This window comes from Colletes latitarsis, chromosome 8, assembly GCF_051014445.1.
Source record: "Colletes latitarsis isolate SP2378_abdomen chromosome 8, iyColLati1, whole genome shotgun sequence".
NCBI lineage: Eukaryota > Metazoa > Arthropoda > Insecta > Hymenoptera > Colletidae > Colletes > Colletes latitarsis.
The window spans coordinates 21382097-21401813 of NC_135141.1; the positions used below are offsets into that span (position 1 = coordinate 21382097).

The window sequence follows — 19717 nt, forward strand, 5'->3', positions numbered from 1 at the left end:
GACCAGGGTCACTTTGCCCTGGAAAACAAACTGTTGCTACGCAGTAAACACTGATTCTACCGGCCGCCTTGCGCGCGGCCAACAAAGCTGAAAAAGAATGCTGAAAAGAAAGATAGAATAGGATACAAGAAATACAACGAACACACGTGTGCCTTTCCTATTGGTTTTTGTTTCTTCTTTCTTATTCGATGTTCATTAACAGAAATACTGCTCTATTTAGAATTGCGTATACAGTTTGTCGTGACGACATATAAAATACTATCCAAGAAAATAATTACTTTAAAGTAATTATTCAATTTACAAATGTAATATCACTAACTTTCACAGTTAGAATTGTAAGAATGATTATATTTGTTTTATCGAATGTTTAAATATATAGTAATTTTTATAAATATTCCGAAATTTGCAAAAATTGTAGTTCATTAATTATTTATGCTTTAATAGCATATTCCAACTACGTAATTTCTACGTTTTCTTAAACTTGCATCGAAAATGTTTGCAAATTACAATTACAACAATTCATAAAGACAGATTGATAAACATTCAATTCAATAAATAATACTCGCGGCCGGAATACAGTTAAATATAAACCATTCCAATTTACCCTCAATGTCTACCGTTAGCCATTCCTAAGTATTACACAATCGAAAGTACTTTGATATACAATCGAAATATCGGTATATCGAAAAAAGTAAAAAGTTCATTATTCATTTTCATGATTCATCTTAACACGAACCGATTATAAAATTATGTATCAACGAATAACTTAATAAATAGATAAAAATATATAAATATTAATATGTATGTCAATTTTTGTTATAATAGGATAAACGTTACCAATATTCTCTTTGAAAGACGAGTTGCCTGCCATCTAGCATGGTGTCGTTTAGGCGCCAATATTCCATGGCGTCGTATTCCAATCAGAGACTGCCACAGAAACAAAATACAAATTAAAGACAAATACATTGCAGTAAATATATCTAATCATAATTAAACAATAATTGATGTACAAAATACGTAATTTCGTTTAGGGAGATATAATGAATCGACGCCGGTTAGATATCGAAGAAAACGCGCGAAACCCAATTCAGTTTTTGCCACAAATTCCGACTCAATTTATAGTAGAAACGTATTAATGTTACACGAAAGCACCGTTGGAGAGTAAATGTAAGTAGCATTGATGACAAAATATGAACAGGTTAAAAATACGTACCTCGTTGGTCGCGAAACGCCGACACGTCTTGACACGTCTTGACATGTCTGAAGATATCTTACTAATGGCGCCCCCTCGCTGTACCCAGCATCGCTCGCGAATTAGCTCGGGGGGTGAGGGAAGCTCCGATGTTTTCCGAAGCTTCTATTTCGAAAAGGAATTCCTTGACTTCAAATTCCAATAAAAGACTGTAACAGAAACAAAATAAAAATGCTTTAAAGTACATAAAAGATTATTATAATTAAGTAATAATTAAATCCTAACCGTATCGCGAGAGATCGTAATTTAATTCAGAGAGACGCGTTAATAGCGAACACCGGTCGAATGTCAGAGAAAAAGTACGAAACCGATTCAATATTTGTCACGATAAAATGTATTAATATTATGCGAAAGCGTCAATAGAAAGTAAACGAGAGAAGTAATGATGAAATATCAACAAGTAAAAATACGCACCTCGTTGGTAGCTAAACATGTCAACTCTCGATACGTCTTATCGCGTTAATTTTCAGAGTACAAATGAAGACACCTCACTGTATCCAATAACACTCGCGAATTAGGTAGAGGAGTGGGGGAGGCTCCGATGTCTCACGAAGCTTGTATTTCGGAAAGGAATAGGGATGCCTCAAGTAGAAACTGTGATTACAAAAAAGAACAAAGATACTAGACATAATATTACAGGTTCAAATTAATTGATTTGAAATTTATAATACATCATTAGGAGACATGCCTTTACAGCTGGAACTAAGGATATTAAGATCTAATATGTTATTCTAGTCTTTTTCAATCTCAACAACGAAAAATCGAGGAAACATTGATACTTTAAATTCAAAGATCTGCCAATTTTTAGAAAATTGAGATGTTCAATTTTTTTTACTTTTGGCTGTAATCTATAACTGTATCTTCACTAGATCACTACCAAGTCTGTGCTTACATACACCGTATATACCGTATACACCGCTTTCATAGTTGTAAAACGAAACAAGATTTTTCTTATTTTTATGAAGTAATAGAAAACATTTTATTTATTTTCGTGTTGTAAAGAGGTGAGATATAATTGTATACACATAAAAAAAAAGAGAACAGCCAAGACAACTGAATAAAAACTCTAACCTTAAAAAGCCTTTTGTGAATTACTCTTTTCTAAAAAGCTGAATACGTAGTTAATAATTTCAATTTTACTGTCTATAACGTTTAATTTTGAAACTATCTAAAAAAAATGTAATTATGCCATATAAAATTATTTAAACGCTCTCGCAAAATTTTATCTACCCGTACGATTAAAAGGGAATATATAAGTTAAATAGAATAATGGAAATCGACGAACATGTTCTAGAAAAAGAACAAAAACCATTTACAACTAAGAATTTATCAAACCACGAAGAACAACTCGAAAATAACTATGTAGAGGAGTTATTCAACAAACGTTTTCTAATTGCACACTGTGAATGTTATTTGTTACCTGAATCAAAAGCACTGTTCAATGATTGTCTGTGGGAAATTGATAAATTACAAATATTAAAGCATGAATTGAATGAGATAAAAAGTAATTTAAATAATTATGATCTTCACGAATGGCAAACACATACGTATCAAAGAAGCAGTGCAAAAGATGTTATGATACGTTTAAAAAGAGACATTAAACCAGAATTTTTAACTCAGGCATGGTGTAAATTCTATGAAATAGTGTCATCCTTTCCTTTAGTACCAATGAATCATATCAATTATAATAATAAACGTTTTAAGTCTGTTCATTTATGCGAAGCTCCAGGAGCTTTTGTTACATCTTTGAATCATTGGTTACAAACAAATGTACCTAGCATTGAATGGGATTGGATTGCTACAACATTAAATCCATATTACGAGGGTAACTCATTATCCACAATGATCGATGATGATAGATTCATAAAGCATACATTGAATCATTGGTGTTTTGGAGAAGACAATACTGGAAACCTCATGGATTTAAAAAATTTAGATATGCTTGTAAAATTATCAGAACCACATAGCGATGTATTTTTAGTTACTGCTGATGGCAGTATTGACTGTGTGGATGTTCCAGAGGATCAAGAAAATGTTGTAGCACATCTACATTTTTGCGAAACTGTAACTGCTTTGCATCTTTTAAATACTGGAGGTAGTTTTCTATTGAAGATGTTTACCATTTTTGAATGCCATTCAGTATGCCTGATTTATCTGTTATCTTGTTGTTTTGGTGATGTTAACATAGTTAAACCAGCAACAAGTAAAGAAGGAAATTCAGAAATTTACGTTGTATGCACAGATTTTAAGGGACAAATATTTGTGTCACCATACTTAGAAAAGCTTAGAGAGCACTATGAATGTGGCTCCAAACGAGCAATGTTTAGTAAAGATGATCTTCCAAACACATTTATAGAAAGAATCATAGAATGCAGTGAATTTTTCAAGTCTCAACAATGTCTAATTATAATGAATAATATCACTACATTTAAATCAGATCATGCTAAACTGTTAATGAATATAAAACAAATTCAACATATAGTTGCTAATAAATTTATAAAAGATTATAACGTAAAAAAGTTGATCTCTGGAAAAATTGTAGAAAAAACTATATTGAAAGCAAATAACAGTATTAATGTATGTAACAGATCATTACAGGGATCATACAATAAACGTCGCGAACGACAACATTTAACACCATGGGAACAATTAAACAGCATTTTTAATGATTTTAAGAAAATACAAATTCATATATCACCTTCTGAAATTGTAGATGTAAGCTAATTTTTATAGTGTTTCTATACTATATTTTCGATTGCATTAAAATCCTATTACATTATAAACTAAAACCAATTTTTTTTTCTTTCTAGTTCAAGGTCAGTAAATTGCCAGAAAATTTAAAAATTATTTTGGGAAAAATATTTCATAAAGTATATAGTTCAAAATTTTGCGATCGAAACGTCTTAAAAATACAAAATAGCGTTGACGACATTCTTAGTAATATGGAATACAAAATACAATTTCCAAGCATAAAAACCTTAAACAAATTTAAAAATGAAACACGTAAAACAAACTATGAAATTTTAAGTTTTCATTATACAGACATTTATGATAGTCACGAAGTAATTACTAAAATTTGTGATGCACTACAAAATCTTACTAATGAAGATACTTTGATTTTAATTGGCTATTCATTGTTGACTCACCTTAATGTTGGGCTTCTTTACCTCATAAGTTGTGCTTTTAATTCAGTTGAACTAAAACTCTGTAAGAGTATGGGATTAAAAATTAGTTTAAACCATTACAATTACGATTTGAAAATATTGAAACAGTTACTCGAAATTAAAACCGTTTCTTCTAATGCTCAGGAAAGGGGATATGCTATTTTAGAAATAATTGATGCATCATTTTTATATGGTAAGAAACGATTATGTATTCTGATTATATTTGTATGACATATTTGACTGTGATGTTTTCTTCTTTTTTTAGAATCTGATTTATTCTTCACAATAATGGATATTAATCATTGGATTATCAGATTATTTATTCATCATCTTTTATATAAACTACGAAAAAAGATTCAACATTAAAAGTAACGTTTTTTCTATAATGTGCAGGTGGTCAAAATTGTACTAAATACTTCTGGTATAATAAATTATAATTACGTATTTATAAATGGTGTATCTTTTTCTTATATTTATGATATGATAAATAATAAACAGAGTATATTCTCAGAAATAAACCCTTACAGGGAAAAAAATGCTCATGGGGACCACTCTATAGCCATTAATATTACATCTTGTGAGGTAGACACCCTGTACATAATTTTTGCGAAGAATTATTTTTTGTAAAAAAATTAATTTAGTTATTTCTTAATTGTTTAATGTAAAATGATAAATATTTTCAAAATGTATTCAGAAATAATTGTTCTTGGCTGTCTTCTTTTTTTTAATTTGTTCTTTTTTTATAGTTATGAAGTTCAAGTTCGTAATTTTAATTTGCAATGTATCGTTTTAGATCAATGCAAATAATTACCATGAAAGTAGGTACAATATGTAATTATATTCGTTTATTTTCAACTGAACATATTGTACCAAAAATTTGCATTGTTGGTGCAGGACCAGCTGGATTTTATGCTGCACAACACTTACTAAAGGTCTGTAGAGTATTCAATATATATGGAGTAATATTATAACAATGATTTGGTATAGACTTCCAGCAATATAAATGTGGATATATTGGAAAAATTACCAGTACCGTTTGGTTTAGTACGTTTTGGCGTAGCTCCTGATCATCCAGAAGTGAAAAATGTTATTCACACTTTTGAAAAAACAGCATCTAATCCACGTTTTCAATTTATAGGAAATGTTAATGTAGGAAAAGATGTCACTGTAAAGCAGTTACAAGAAATTTACCATGTAGTTTTGCTGGTATGCATGATACAAATTTATTTAATTTTGCTTAATGTATCACTCAACATTAATGGTCATCGTTATTTAATATTGTAGACATATGGTGCAGAAGAAGACAAAGTACTTAACATACCTGGAGAAAATTTAACTAATGTAATATCTGGACGACGTTTTATTGGTTGGTATAATGGAGTGCCACACGATAGTAATTTAAATATTAATTTAAATGCGGATGAAGTAGTTGTGGTAGGGCAAGGTAACGTTGCTATAGATATTGCAAGAATTCTGTTATCGCCAATAGATAAATTAAAGGTATATTTTCAATTTCTAATAAAATAAAATTTCTAATAACATTTTTCAATGTATCCTCTATTTCATTGTTTTAGAATACTGATATAACATCATTTGCCTTAGAACGATTGTCGCAAAGTAAAGTACGTAAAGTATCATTGATAGGAAGAAGAGGACCATTACAAGCTACTTTTACAATTGCCGAATTACGTGAAATATTAAAGTTGCCTGGTTGTAGAACTTACTGGCGCCCAACTGATTTTGTAAATGTAAAGAACGTAGTCAACACGTTAGCCAGACCACGGAAAAGATTGACTGAACTTATGTTAAAGTATTTAGAAGAAACACCTGAAAATACAGTAACAAATGTAAAAGAATTACATCCAATCTTTTTAAGAAGTCCTGTGGAATTTTTGGGTTCCGATAGCGTAAAAGGTATTAAACTAACGATAAATCGCCTTGAAGGAGATGATCTATCTAAACAAATTGGAGTACCGACTGGATCTTTTGAAGAAATGCCATGTGGTTTAGCATTTCGTAGTATTGGTTATAAATCTCCTCAGATAGATACATCAATACCATTTGATACCAAACTTGGTCGCGTTAAAAATTCATTAGGCAAAGTCAAAGATAATCTTTATACTGCAGGTTGGGCTGCAACAGGCCCCAGAGGAGTTATATTATCAACTATGTCGAATGCGTTTCAAGTTGCCGAATTAATAATTAAAGAGCTATCAGTTACAGACAACAAACCAGGCTCGACAGATCTGTACAAAATTCTTGGTCAAAAAGGTGTACCTACAGTATCATACAGTGATTGGAAGAAAATTGATGAAGTAGAATGTAAGAAAGGAAAGGAATTGGGAAAACCAAGAGAAAAGATAGTTGATATTAATAAAATGTTAGACATTGTTTTTGAGAAATAAAAATATAAAGAATGTATTAAAAGAATTCAAATAAATTTACACTTTTTAAAAATTTAATGTACTTCGATTAAAAACATTAAAAAAGTAAATATCAAAAATAAATTATTCGATAATTAAAAAAACAATAAAACTGTTTTATAAACTAAGATTGCATTTTACAAAATTCTTTTGACTATTTAACGGGGCGTCAGCATACCTTTTAGACCGGGGACACACGAGCGTCGAAACGACGCCCGTTTTTATGCCCTTCCTTGTCTTACAATTGTAAAGACGTAGGAACGTCGATCTTGTCTGTCTTCGTTGCTTTCAATTAGAAGATGAGGCAGAGATGCCAGAAAGGCACCGAAAGTGCTCTCTCACATTATGTCAGATCATGCGTACGTGAGCTCGTGGAGTTTCGGAAACCCGACAAAGGCAAAAAGACGCATGCCCTCTTTCTCGATTCTCCGAAGTTGCCCGAAGTAATTTCGGACCGCGTCGTGAGAGTCGAGAGAGAAAGGCTCACATTTCCCTTCTCGCTCTTGAACAACTAATATCCGACCTCCCATCAACAGGTCTCCACTGGCCTCTGCTGACCGCTGCTGACCACCGTTTATATTTCTGAGAACGTATAACGATTACTACTGACATCTGCCTGCCTCCGCTGGACTCTGCTGACCGCAACTGACCACTTCTGTTACTTCTGACAACGTATAACGATTACAACTTGCTATTGCCTGCCCCTGCTGGACTCTGCTTGCCACTGCTTGCCACTGCTAGCCTTTGCTGACCACAGCTAACCACCCCTCATGCTTCCGACAACGTACAACGATTACTACTGGCTACTGCCAGCCTCTGCTGACCTCTGCCAGCATCTCCCGACCTAAGCTGGCCTCTGCCAACATCTCCCGACGTCAGCTGACCATCGCTGACCACTGCTGACCGTTGCTGACAACTTGTGACATGATGTAGAATAATATAATATGTTTATATATATTAAAGTTTTGTATAATGTAAATCTATGGCAATAAATAATATAATTTCAAAGAATTCTATGTATTCCCATCATTTTTTACTCCTCCTTCCCTCTCCAAATTTCCCGCCGCCAGGAATTTCTGCGAATTCCTGGAAATGACGTCATTTCTAAGAATTCCTGAAAATTCTCGGATCCCTGAAACTTACCGGCGTCCCTGAAACTTCTCGGAATCCCTGAAATTTCCAAGAAGTTTCAGGCATGCAGTAGTAAGTATTAATCGTTATACATTATTAGAAATACCTGCAGTGGTCAGTAGCGTTCAGCAGAGGCCAGGAAAGTTCAGCAGAGACAAGCACACGCTGACAGAGATCAGCAAAGACCAACAGAGGTTAGCAGAAGTCAGTAGTAATCGTTATAGGTTGTCAGAAATATATGCGATGATCAGCAGAGTCCAGCAGAGGCAAACAGTAATCAGGAGCAGTCGGTAACAGTCGCTGTATAGTGTCAAAAGTTGTCGGGAGTTCTGTACTTTTGTCAGCACTGGTCATCAGAGGTCATCAGAGGCAAATAGAAACCAGGAGTAATTTGCAGAGTTCAGTAATGAACTCTAGGAAAGGCAAGTAAAAATACCTGGGCAGTCAAGATTCCGAATCGTATGCCGTAGACGGGAGGTCGGATTTCAGTTGTTAAGAGCGAGAAGGCAAATGTGAGCCTTTCTCTCTCGACTCCCACGAGGCGGTCCGAAATTACTTCGGGCAGCTTCGGAATAATCGAGAAAGAGGGCATGTGTCAGTTTGCCTTTGTCGACTTTCCGAAACTTTACGAGCTCACGTACGCGTGATCTGGTATGTGTAAGTAGGACACCGGGTGCTGAATCTGGCATCTCTGAGATGAGGAAGAACATAGAAACGCACATCGCTTCGACATCGTGTGCCCCCGGCCTTAACACTAGATTTACGGACGTTGATCGCACATATTTTTATTGATACCTTTCATGTTGACGATTACTTTAAAATACGATTTTTCTTTTAATTAGAATATATATTCATGCCATTGCATCAATCAAATTCAACGTAAGTTGTTAAAAAATAATATTTACGCGTTCTGCAGTTTTAAATATGGAATCTGACATCCGTCAAATTGACGGCTTCCGTAAATCTAGTGTTGAGGAGACCAGGAATTTCCTTGAGTTCTTAACTTTTCCCTAGCAAAACCGAATGCGAGCGCCTCTATATTACAGCTACCATAACTGCACACGGTCATCATAAACTGACAGTTATCTGTACCGATATGTTAAACAGAGTAAACATAACAATAGAGTATGATGATTTGTGATGGTGTAACGCTTAATATTTAAATTTTTTAAATTGACAGCTTTTAAAAAATTATGCTACATTATAAAATACATTAAATTAAAAATTGTATTCCATTTCTATAGCAAAAAAACTATCATTCGTTTCAAAATAAAATATTATAATTAATGAAACTTCTTGTCAACTATGTTTGTGCAAGTAATTATTGAAAAATTACATAATAAATTGTTTTTGTCATAACAGACGATACACAGAGTTTTAAATAAAAAGATACTTGACTTATAAATTTTTTAAAGCATTGAATTTAATACAAGTCTTTATAAAATAATAATATGAACTTGCGAGAACCAAAGAAAAAACGGCACGTGAAATTAAAAGAGGGACCACCATTTCCAATTGTAATAGGCGATCAAAATGAATGGGTGACTTATACTGCTCACCTTACAGACTTAGGGTCATGCATAGTTGAACCAAATGAAATTGCTGCAGTACATTCTATGGTAAGTGTAGTTTAAAAATATGTATTCTATGTGTAACAATAACGAATGCGTGTATATGTATACATATAATTGAAATTATTGGTATACTGATTAATTTTATTTGTATAGGGTTTTTTTGGCAAAGGTTCATTGTCACGTGGATTTCCTTCTTTTGGAAAAGCACGATATGGAGCACCTCCCGTTATAAGAAATAGACAATGGATTCGTAGACAAGAATGGTTAAAGCAGTTTAATGTACTTAGTATGGAACCCACTAATAGCAAATATATAAATTCAGCGGAAAATAAATATGAATTTCCTCATGTCAAAGACTTTGAAGATGACGAAAAGACATTAAAGAGCCCAGAAAAAGAAAATACACTAGAAATAATTGAAATAGATACAAATACTGCTCCTTCGAACAAAAATTTAAGAAAAACCCAACTGATCGATAAAGAGGTAGAAGTTAGTGAAATAGATCTTGATTTAACAAAAAAAGATGATGCGTGCATTATTATAAATAAAGAATGTAACAAACAATCTCAGAATGTTAAAAGTAAAAATAAAGAATGCATAGAAAGTGAAGAGTCTTATTGCTTTGAAGATTTTAATTTTAAAGAAGATAATGTATGTTTTATTAACAATGATACAGACATCCAAAACAAGTTACTTGTTTTACCGAACAGTGACTCCGAAACTGAGAATTATTTAAAAGAGATAAAACCCAAAATTGAATGTGGAAGTTTTCCAGTACAAGAAACTCTTCATCTCACGTTTGAAGAAACATTTTTCCTTTTGTACGGCTTAGGTTGTTTAAATTTAATAGACTTCGATGGTAATTTATTAGACATTGATAGTGCCTGGAATTTATTTTGCAAAGTTGATAAAAATTTTGTGCAAAAATATGTTGTATATCATTATTTTCGAAGCAAAGGATGGGTAGTAAAACCAGGACTTAAATATGGTGGAGACTTTTGTTAGTATTACTTTTTATTAGTATTATTTAAAATCTATTAGTACTAATAATTTTTCATTCTTTAGTGTTATATAAACAAGGACCGCCGTTTTATCACGCGTCATATATCGTCATAGTAGACGTTTTGGACAGTGATTCGTTAATCAGAAATGAAAATAAATCTATGCACAAATCAACATGGAATAATTTATTAGGTCTAGATAGACTGTCAGAAACTGCTGCAAAGGTAATTATATTACTTATCTTTCAATTTGTTTTCGCATTATAGATTACATGAATTCCATTTTATATTTTGAATTTAGGAAATATTATTTGCTCAAGTTTTATGGCCATCTTCAGTTTCTCATACTTCTAATATGTTTAATGTAGAAATCTTGTCAGAATTTTCTGTAAGAGAATTATTGTGGAGAAGGTGGAATCCCAAACATAACAGAGATGTAGAAGAGGAAGACGATGATTCATGTTAACTTTTTTTTAACATATTTATTAAATTTGCAAATATATGTACATGTACTGAAAATAATAAATTCTATTCGTTTTACTAAATCATATTTTTTTGTGTTACATTTCATAAAGATTTATGATGCTTTTTTAATCTTTCCATTATTATGAATAACAAAAATTTATGAAGACTGCATTCTTTTTAGTTTGTGTTTTAATCCTATCCCAGTCCTTCGAAATTCACTTCTTTCATGTAAATATTCTTGTGTACATTCTTCTCTGAATTGTTCATTGGTATACCATTTTGTTAAACATGCTTTTAAATCAGCAGTCTCTTTTCTGCATTTAAAAACCATTGCAAAACTAGCATCTTTACAACACTTTGAGAACTCTACAAATCAGACATGTGCAAAAGAATATTACACAATATGTTCAATTATATGTAATAATATTTGCAACACATGTCAACAATACCTTTAACTTCTGGTATACATTTTTCCTCTCTTGCCCTAGTTCTCATTTTTTGTGGTATAAGTACATCTTTTTCTACCTTTCTTAAAGATTTATCATTGGGATCACCTATAAAACATTTATCTCATTCCACACCTGATGAATTACTGTTTTAGTCAATGTAAGGAATTTTGTTAAAATTGAGATATGACGTAATTCGAGTCAAATTATAGGAGGTTTAAGTTAATATTTTGTTGATTTCAAATTTTTTCAATAAATATAAATGAAGAGAATCTCTATAAGTAAACAGCAATTCAAAATTTGCAAAATAAGAAATTGTTTCTAGTTTTTACGATGTAAACATAATTTTTTAATCTAACAGAAAATTTAAAATAAGACCAATCTTTGTTGATGAAAAAATTTTCATCGACATCATTTATACCTCCTTTTGCTTAAATTATCAAAAATTTCAATATTCAAACGTTAATAAATTAGCATGTTGATAAAAGTGGTTAGGATTTAATTTCATAACCTCGTTTTATTTTAATTATTTTTTTTTTTATACGTTTTTAGATTTTACCAGAACCTTCCTAAAATTAATTTAATTTACATTTTTAGAGATTACCTAAATTATGTGGTCCTCCTCCTAATTTCGTCGAAAGTACCGTATATTTCACATTCCCAGTCATTTTTGCATTAAAAGTACAACCATTGGAAATTATATGAACGTCAGTCACTCTCTATTGCTTCCTATAGGCTGCGCTCGTGAGTGTGCACATTTGAGAGTTGTCAATTGCATTGCATGTGAAAAGGATGCTTATTTAATACTACGAATGAACGATAAATTATAATATTTTCCGAACTAATTGTGAACTAATTTAATAGGTAAGCAAATAAATAGCATTATTTAAATTATTTAAAATAATACCGTTTCACTTTTGGTGCTTTGTTGATGAGCTTAACCTCAACCAAAATCTATGTGTGTTAAATACAATTTAATAATTAGCGCGGTTTCTATTTTTAATATAGAATTAAGTGTATATCTGTTGCTTTTAGAAACGTTTGAGAAATAAATAAATATGGACCGACTTTTGAGATTAGGAGGTATGCCAGGTATGAACCAAGGACCTCCATCTTCAGATGCCCCAGTTGTTGATACTGCAGAGCAGGTAAAATTTATATAATTTTATTCCTACTAACAAGGGGAGGCTTTCATACGAGGAAACTAATTTTTAATCGATATTAAGTAAATATTGTGGTATATACCTAGTGTAAGAAAATCTTAAAAGACTTTCATTGAATAAGCATCCATTTTAAAAATTTAATTATTCAAACTTATATGTAGGATATAACTTGGTTGTGTAAAATTTATTAACAGGAAGAAATACGAGAATGGTGGCAAAATAAAGAATTACAATGCCATAGACCCAAGTTCAAATAAGTTTCTACATTCATGTTTTTTTAAAAATTATTTTTTTTGCATTTTTAGATTGATTTGTTTCCAAATGTCTTTATGATAGTTATCATTTTAGTTATTGTATATGATACATATAAAAGTATAATGTATTATTGTATGCATATCATAAATGCACTTGTGACCATAATGTTAATATTAAAAAAAAGAATTTTACTCTAAAGAAAAATTGAATTATACTAAAAAGATGGTAAATCCACACAAATATTCCCATTGCAGAAACTGAGTCCAAATGACTCAGGCCTAGTATGACAAAGATTAAAGTTATTTACTATAGTGATATAGTAATTTATATTTGTCAATAAATGAATGAAATGCTATTACCATTAATGTTATCAGGTGTACATATCATCGTTAGCGCTTTTAAAAATGCTTAAACACGGACGTGCTGGCGTACCTATGGAAGTAATGGGTCTGATGCTTGGAGAATTTGTTGACGATTATACCGTTCGTGTTATCGACGTGTTTGCAATGCCTCAAACGGGAACAGTAAGATCGAGAATCTTTTACAATATATATGAACCCTTAGCGGACGGGAATTTTATTTTAGTTTAACAATAAAAATATTAACCGTCCGCGAAGGGTTAATATATTTTTCGTAGCGTTCTGTTCATTAGTATTGTTCAATCAGGGGGTCAGCGTGGAAGCAGTTGATCCAGTATTTCAAGCAAAAATGTTAGATATGCTTAAACAAACTGGACGACCGGAAATGGTTGTCGGATGGTACCATTCCCATCCAGGATTTGGTTGCTGGCTGTCTGGCGTCGATATTAACACGCAACAATCATTCGAAGCTCTTAGCGAAAGAGCAGTTGCTGTCGTTATCGATCCGATACAATCTGTGAAAGGAAAAGTTGTTATCGATGCATTTAGATTAATTAATCCAAACATGATGGTAAATACATATAAAAAAAATCATTGCCTCAAATTAATGTATATACAGGGCGTTGGGCCAACCCTGGGAAAAATTTTAATGGCCGATTCTAGAGGCCAAAATAAGACGAAAATCAAGAATACCAATTTGTTGTTTGAGGCGTCTTTAAAAAGTTATTAATGTTTAAAGTTCCGCCTGTAGAATGACAATCTGCGAACAGCTCCGTGCGCGTGATAGTGGTTCTCATTCGGTATGAGAAACTCTACTTACTGACGTATCGACAGCCCCACAGTTTTCTGAATGAGAACCGTTATCACGCGTGCGCAGCTGTACGCAGATTGCCGTTCTGCAGGCAGAACTTTAAACGTTAATAACTTTTTAACGAAGCCTCGATCAACAAATTGGTATTCTTGATTTTCGTCTTATTTTGGCCTCTAGAATCGCCCATTAAAATTTTTCCCAGGGGTGAACATGAACACACCAAACACCCTGTATATAGGGTATCCATTTTAATTTTTCCATACAGTCACTTCCGAAATTAGTGATTGTTTAAAATAGTGTTTCAAGTCGAGCTTACTTTTTTCAGTCACTAAATTTTGGAGAGAATTCTATAAAAAGATTAAAATGGAACTCTTGGTATATGTTTGTCACGTAAAATTGCAGGTTTTGGGCCAAGAACCCCGCCAAACTACATCGAATTTAGGTCATCTACAAAAACCATCTGTTCAAGCTTTGATTCATGGCTTAAATCGTCATTATTATAGCATTAGCATTAACTATCGCAAAAATGAATTAGAACAGAAAATGCTATTAAATTTACATAAAAAGACATGGATGGACGGTCTTACCCTTGCTGAATATTCAGAACATAGTAGACTGAATGAAAATATTGTATCAGAGATGCTTGAACTTGCGAAAAATTATAACAAGGTAGTGTATTCAAATACAGTAACAAAATTATTTTAAAAATAAAATTAAATTTCCCGACTAAATGTAGTAATTCGGGAATTTGTTTTTACAGGCATTGGAAGACGAAGAAAAAATGACACCCGAACAATTAGCTATAAAAAATGTGGGTAAACAAGATCCAAAACGGCATTTAGAAGAGAAAGTGGACACACTTATGGCTACAAATATTGTTCAATGTCTGGGAGCTATGCTCGATACAGTTGTATTTAAATAACTATTTCTTTAAACACAATTTGCACTATATTATTAAAAATATATACATCTTTCTAAAATGTGTGTTCATAATTTATACCCAAAAATAGTGCATATAATGCACAAATTTTTTTACTATTCAAACATTTTATTTTTTATATCCATATTTAAAAAATAATACTAAAATGCGTATAAGTAGGTTTGTATTTATTTAAAGTGTATTTATAAATCTGGTAGGTATTTAGACATTACATGACTTATAGTCTGTTAAAAAGTGAGTGAAATATGGGTGTCTGGAAAAAGAGATGAAATAGTGTACCAAGGTAACGTTACGTGACACAGAATAAAAATACTGTTCACTGTTACGCGATCTTAGAAATGTGAACTAAATAATAGTATTGTAAACAAATTATAAAAGAATATTTGTTTACATTTTCATGTAGAAATAATTCGCTATGTACATTTGTTGATACAAAATATCGTACCATATACTTTTATTATTTATGAAACTGATGAAAATTAACCTCTAACAGTAATTTTTATTTCATACCTACTTTACTATTAGTAAAAAATGATCCAGCATTACTGCAAGTTAAGTTTGAGAACACAATCTAAACAATTACTAAATGCAAATTGTCTTCAATTACGAACTGTACAAGTCTACAGAACATAAAATATCTCTTATTTAACACGATGAATAATATATATATATATATGAATCAGATATTTTCTTTTTACAAATTAAAAATTATAAAATAAGATATATTTTCTCAAAATTTTTGTATAGAAGAGTTACGTACTCCTGTATGAAATGTACTTTTTCCTTCACATTTACGGGTAGATTATCATATTCTTTTAACAAATACGTTAAAAGTACGCTTTTTAAAAAACGTTTTCAACTAGATGTTGGTGCTTCTTGATCTTGATTTTTATCTTTCTTTTTCTTCTTTTTCTTTTCCTTAACTGGCGTTTCCTATAAATAGAAATATTCATGAATATCCCAAATTTTTCACGAATATTAACCCTTTCGCTATAAGCGTGTTCACCGTCGAGATGCTCTCGCTAAATGAGCTGTCACGCTAACAGTGTACATAGAAACTGCGTGCGAAGAGTCATCTCATTAGCGATCGAATTTACATGTACAGTAGTGTCCACTTAAGTATCCGCGCTCGGGACCAGCCACGGTCACTTAAGTTATTTAAGTTTATGGTTACTTCTCAGAATTCAACGGAGATAAGCAAAGAGGATAAGTGCGAATGAGATACAATAGCTGGCACCCAAAACCATATATTGCCCTTCCACGAGAAGAATGCACAGTGTGTTTCCATCCCCACTCTTGCTGCAGTCCGCTGATTGGCTGTCACCGATCTTCGTCACCGTTTTCGACCAATACCTGTGAGTCAACGGACTGCAACAGGAGTAGGGATGTAAACACGCTGTGCTTTCTTCTCGTGGAAGCACGGTACCTACTCATGTACAATATATCGATAACGACCGGCGTCAAGTTACGCTCGACACGCCCGATGTTCGAAGTCGCTTAGCTTCCAAGAATTCGTGGAGATAACCGCGGACATTTAAGCAAGCACTACTGTAACCTCTAAAAAAGCTGTTTTGACTCTCGAGACTATTTCCTTTGACATTATTGGACTACCTTGTCAGTAAAAACAAATGATGCCGGATAAAACATTTAAACTTCAATACAGCGAGCTCAAGAAAAGAAATAGAGCATTCAACATCGCTGGAGATTATTGTTGCCCGTCGTAGCGAAAGGGTTAAATATTATCTTACCTGAGTTTCGGATTCCACTACCATCGAATTATCGACTTCGGATTCAGTTGCCTCTTTCTTCTTTTTCTTCTTTTTCTCTTTTTTCTCCTTCTTTTTCTCTTTCGGTGATGCTGTTTCTGGATCTTCAGGCTGTTCTTCTTTTATTGAAATATTTGTTTCGGGTTGTGGAACAACAGTCTCTTGCCATTTACGCTTTTGTGCTGTAGCTCCAACAGCAGTACCATTTTCCTCGGACTATTAAATAAACAAAACTCAAATAAATTAATTTTATAACAACACCGCGTCTATATAAATTAATAAAGACGAATATGCTACAATATAAATAAATATGTACATTAATTAGAGCATTTATGATGTACGTAAGACGAAAACTGAATGCCTACCTTTACTGTAACTGTCGAATAGTCTGCATAGCTTGTCAACCAATCAGCAGGCGTATTTTCATTCGGCTTTCCATATTTATCTAATTTTCCTTCAATTATCATGCGTTTTTTTACAGAAGCTTTTGGTCCCAAACCCCATTTCCTCGGATATGCATCTCTTTCCATGATTACTCTCTTTATTTTTGCAGCTATACCATGATCACAAGCTGTCATTGTAGGGGATGTCATTAAAGCTATACCTATAATAATAAAAAGAAACTTGTAAGCACAACTATTCTAAATTACTCAGTTATTCTATAGAAATGAAAGTAATCTGAAAGTTGAAGAAATAGAATACTAATCAAATAGTTTACATTCGATATTTTATATAGCATAAGTATTGAATTTTTTTGGTACACCATGACTTAGGCCGGGGGCATATGTTACAACGTCCGTTGCAGAAACACAGTATCATATATTAAGAGATCACACACTACGAACGTGCATCGTTTTCAACGTCCATCACAATGTGCGTTGACTTTTCATCGATGTATTTATGCTAGAACGTACGTTTTCCATTGTATACCGAGAAATACAAGCCATACACAAGCATCGATTTGTCGTAACGGCACGTCGTTTTAACACTCGTATGCCCCCGGCCTTAAACTAATGCTATAATGTGTGGCAATGCTATACTACTTTGAAAATTTATTTACCAAGTGCTATAGCTTCGCCTTTTGTAGTTACTATTACAATTTCCTGGTTCAGTTCTATACCATCATCATACATCAGAATACCTGGCAGCATAATTTTAGCCCCATAACAAATAGCATTTACCTATCAATACAATTATGTAGCATTGTAAAAGAACATTTCTTTGTTAATAAAATTGTTTAAAAATATTATTAATACATACTGCACTATCTTTTACAATAATTCTCTTGTGATTTACAAGAAGAGCTTCCAGAGGTTTAATCACTCTTCTTAAATACGATTCATCTCCGTGATTCTCATACAACCATTGAGCATCAAGTATATCATGCATAGTAACCATTCCATCATTCTCGGATTGCACACCCGAACGATTTCTACGTAGTTCTTGCATTTGGCAACCAGTGCCTAAGAAGAGACCAAGGTGAACGCAAATAGTTCTAATATAAGAACCAGCCTCGCAACTAACTCTAAACACTCCCATATTCCGTTCCTCGTCGTAGTCAAGGAACCAACTGTCATATACTGTTCTGACACGAAGTTGACGCTTTACCGCAGATATAAGCGGAGGCCGTTGAAACAAAGCACCGCGTAATTTTTCCAATGCTTGATTTACCTATGTTGTTTCATTATTATGATTAGTATATGAAGTTACAGTCAAGCTAATCTCAACTAAACGAATGTTACATTTACCTTTTGAATACTTTCAGGAGCAGAATGTAATTTAAAGACTGCAACATATTCTTTACCAGCAGTCTGTTGCGATTTAGCTAATCTAGTTGCTCTATCAATACATACTATTAAGCAACCAGATACCTTAGGATCTAAAGTACCAGAGTGTCCAGTCTTTTCTACTTTCAAAATTCTCTTTATCCATGCTACAACTTCGTGCGAGGATGGATTGCACGGTTTATCCAAATTAATACACCCAGATTTTACATATTCAGATAATGTACGATGTAACGGAGTCGATCCACTGGTTAAAGGAGTGAAATGTTTTGTACGAGTAAGCATTTTATCAAAATTCTGAAATAATATTAATCGTTTTTGATCATGATTATAAGAGAACATTATTTCCTCGATCACAAAATGGTACGTACCTTAAATAGAAGAGGCCAGTCTTTGTATTCAAGCTTTACAAGTTCACTGGATGGTTCAAGCTGACACTTCATTGTCGCTTGTATTTCTCCAAGCGATTTCTTCTTACTCTTTTTCTTACTTTTATCTATTTAAACAAAAGTAACAAAAATTAACCTATGCATTCGTAACAATTTTAATCGTAGACATCGTAATTTTAGGACATAATAATCATGTACGCGCGTGGAAAATTAATTTTAATATAAAACAAATGCGGGAAATACGTACAATACATTGTACTTAAAGTAATATATTCAATCGGGATTTTTATTGCTCATAAAAACACGTGTTTACCGCTAGACATCTAACCAATATTTATAACAGTTGGTGACTATTTTTATCGGTTCTTATGCATGTAATAAGAATCCTGATCTGAATTAACGAGTATAACATAATATCTAGCGTATTAAATAATATAACACACGAATAAAGTTAATAACAATTACCACTGTCAGCCATTTTTAAGCAGGTAGGAACAACACGTGTATCTTAACGAACCAATGCTACATCAAACACGCGGGAGCATAGCCTATGCGTCCTCCTACATGCAAGTCCATGAACAAAGTGCAGTATAGATCAGATATGTTATACGATATTTTTAACACAGAAAATATCTTAAAAATAGAATAGATTTTTCTGTATTTGAATATTCAGAGACTTCAATTTATCAAATATTTAGCGAATATAATTCGATTATTTTATGTACTAATCAAATATCCAATAGTATTTAATTCTTACTCGACTAGTTCATTTTTATTCAGTGTTGGCACGCTGC

The 19717-nt window shown here is 32.6% G+C and overlaps 6 protein-coding genes and 1 long non-coding RNA gene across 10 annotated transcripts; 4 read left to right on the plus strand and 3 right to left on the minus strand.

The window, feature by feature from the left end:
- Positions 1-843: 843 nt before the first annotated feature.
- Positions 844-1720, minus strand: LOC143345187 (uncharacterized). The gene is made up of 3 exons (XR_013080210.1): positions 1667-1720; positions 1214-1401; positions 844-927 (listed from the first exon to the last, which is right to left on the minus strand). It is a non-coding gene; the product is annotated as an uncharacterized LOC143345187 (long non-coding RNA).
- Positions 1721-1980: 260 nt separating this feature from the next.
- On the plus strand, positions 1981-7689 carry Dare (NADPH:adrenodoxin oxidoreductase, mitochondrial). 3 transcript variants are annotated; one of them, XM_076770822.1, is made up of 6 exons: positions 4810-4998; positions 5210-5234; positions 5311-5348; positions 5404-5622; positions 5701-5916; positions 5991-7689. In XM_076770822.1, exons 1-6 carry the CDS (start codon positions 4897-4899, stop codon positions 6819-6821), a joined length of 1431 nt encoding a protein of 476 aa, XP_076626937.1. In that variant the 5' UTR covers positions 4810-4896; the 3' UTR covers positions 6822-7689. The 3 variants fall into 3 exon arrangements, with proteins under 3 accessions (XP_076626938.1, XP_076626937.1, XP_076626939.1); XM_076770823.1 differs by lacking the exon at positions 4810-4998 and adding an exon at positions 1981-2256 and having other exon boundaries at positions 5210-5348; positions 5991-7686; XM_076770824.1 differs by lacking the exon at positions 4810-4998 and having other exon boundaries at positions 5210-5348; positions 5991-7687.
- On the plus strand, positions 2147-4891 carry Aft (cap methyltransferase 2). The gene is made up of 3 exons (XM_076770821.1): positions 2147-3967; positions 4063-4609; positions 4682-4891. The coding sequence occupies exons 1-3, from the start codon at positions 2522-2524 to the stop codon at positions 4780-4782; spliced, it is 2094 nt and encodes a 697-aa protein (XP_076626936.1). The 5' UTR covers positions 2147-2521; the 3' UTR covers positions 4783-4891.
- A 569-nt stretch (positions 7690-8258) lies between the features above and the next one.
- On the plus strand, positions 8259-11090 carry Tsen2 (tRNA splicing endonuclease subunit 2). Of its 2 annotated transcripts, XM_076770902.1 has the most exons (5): positions 8259-8392; positions 9333-9589; positions 9698-10544; positions 10610-10770; positions 10847-11090. In XM_076770902.1, the coding sequence occupies exons 2-5, from the start codon at positions 9422-9424 to the stop codon at positions 11009-11011; spliced, it is 1341 nt and encodes a 446-aa protein (XP_076627017.1). In that variant the 5' UTR covers positions 8259-8392; positions 9333-9421; the 3' UTR covers positions 11012-11090. The 2 variants fall into 2 exon arrangements, with proteins under 2 accessions (XP_076627017.1, XP_076627019.1); XM_076770904.1 differs by lacking the exon at positions 8259-8392 and having other exon boundaries at positions 9048-9589; positions 10914-11090.
- LOC143344658 (COX assembly mitochondrial protein homolog) lies at positions 10975-12192 on the minus strand. The gene is made up of 3 exons (XM_076770923.1): positions 12061-12192; positions 11460-11564; positions 10975-11376 (listed from the first exon to the last, which is right to left on the minus strand). Exons 1-3 carry the CDS (start codon positions 12122-12124, stop codon positions 11168-11170), a joined length of 378 nt encoding a protein of 125 aa, XP_076627038.1. The 5' UTR covers positions 12125-12192; the 3' UTR covers positions 10975-11167.
- Rpn11 (regulatory particle non-ATPase 11) lies at positions 12162-15024 on the plus strand. The gene is made up of 6 exons (XM_076770912.1): positions 12162-12320; positions 12492-12604; positions 13249-13398; positions 13541-13804; positions 14447-14713; positions 14805-15024. The coding sequence occupies exons 2-6, from the start codon at positions 12515-12517 to the stop codon at positions 14964-14966; spliced, it is 933 nt and encodes a 310-aa protein (XP_076627027.1). The 5' UTR covers positions 12162-12320; positions 12492-12514; the 3' UTR covers positions 14967-15024.
- Positions 15025-15402: 378 nt separating this feature from the next.
- Nop60b (dyskerin pseudouridine synthase 1 Nop60B) lies at positions 15403-19498 on the minus strand. The gene is made up of 8 exons (XM_076770900.1): positions 19389-19498; positions 18906-19030; positions 18499-18831; positions 18011-18421; positions 17811-17931; positions 17116-17354; positions 16733-16966; positions 15403-15917 (listed from the first exon to the last, which is right to left on the minus strand). The coding sequence occupies exons 1-8, from the start codon at positions 19399-19401 to the stop codon at positions 15840-15842; spliced, it is 1554 nt and encodes a 517-aa protein (XP_076627015.1). The 5' UTR covers positions 19402-19498; the 3' UTR covers positions 15403-15839.
- Between the last annotated feature and the right edge of the window lie 219 nt (positions 19499-19717).

Excerpts from the sequence above, each read along its gene's own strand:
- Aft (XM_076770821.1), top strand. The coding sequence starts at position 2,522 with ATGGAAATCGACGAACATGTTCTAGAAAAAGAACAAAAACCATTTACA. Across the intron at positions 3,968-4,062 it reads CACCTTCTGAAATTGTAGAT|TTCAAGGTCAGTAAATTGCC; the intron begins GTAAGCTAATTT and ends TTTTCTTTCTAG. Across the intron at positions 4,610-4,681 it reads TGATGCATCATTTTTATATG|AATCTGATTTATTCTTCACA; the intron begins GTAAGAAACGAT and ends TTCTTTTTTTAG.
- Dare (XM_076770822.1), top strand. The coding sequence starts at position 4,897 with ATGATAAATAATAAACAGAGTATATTCTCAGAAATAAACCCTTACAGG. Across the intron at positions 4,999-5,209 it reads TTAATATTACATCTTGTGAG|ATCAATGCAAATAATTACCA; the intron begins GTAGACACCCTG and ends GTATCGTTTTAG. Across the intron at positions 5,349-5,403 it reads CTGCACAACACTTACTAAAG|ACTTCCAGCAATATAAATGT; the intron begins GTCTGTAGAGTA and ends GATTTGGTATAG.
- Tsen2 (XM_076770902.1), top strand. The coding sequence starts at position 9,422 with ATGAACTTGCGAGAACCAAAGAAAAAACGGCACGTGAAATTAAAAGAG. Across the intron at positions 9,590-9,697 it reads TTGCTGCAGTACATTCTATG|GGTTTTTTTGGCAAAGGTTC; the intron begins GTAAGTGTAGTT and ends TTATTTGTATAG. Across the intron at positions 10,771-10,846 it reads TGTCAGAAACTGCTGCAAAG|GAAATATTATTTGCTCAAGT; the intron begins GTAATTATATTA and ends TTTTGAATTTAG.
- LOC143344658 (XM_076770923.1), bottom strand. The coding sequence starts at position 12,124 with ATGACTGGGAATGTGAAATATACGGTACTTTCGACGAAATTAGGAGGA. Across the intron at positions 11,565-12,060 it reads AGGAGGACCACATAATTTAG|GTGATCCCAATGATAAATCT; the intron begins GTAATCTCTAAA and ends AATGTTTTATAG. Across the intron at positions 11,377-11,459 it reads ATGTATACCAGAAGTTAAAG|AGTTCTCAAAGTGTTGTAAA; the intron begins GTATTGTTGACA and ends TCTGATTTGTAG.
- Rpn11 (XM_076770912.1), top strand. The coding sequence starts at position 12,515 with ATGGACCGACTTTTGAGATTAGGAGGTATGCCAGGTATGAACCAAGGA. Across the intron at positions 12,605-13,248 it reads TTGTTGATACTGCAGAGCAG|GTGTACATATCATCGTTAGC; the intron begins GTAAAATTTATA and ends TAATGTTATCAG. Across the intron at positions 13,805-14,446 it reads TAATTAATCCAAACATGATG|GTTTTGGGCCAAGAACCCCG; the intron begins GTAAATACATAT and ends GTAAAATTGCAG.
- Nop60b (XM_076770900.1), bottom strand. Across the intron at positions 17,932-18,010 it reads TTATTGTAAAAGATAGTGCA|GTAAATGCTATTTGTTATGG; the intron begins GTATGTATTAAT and ends TTGTATTGATAG. Across the intron at positions 17,355-17,810 it reads AGGCGAAGCTATAGCACTTG|GTATAGCTTTAATGACATCC; the intron begins GTAAATAAATTT and ends TTATTATTATAG.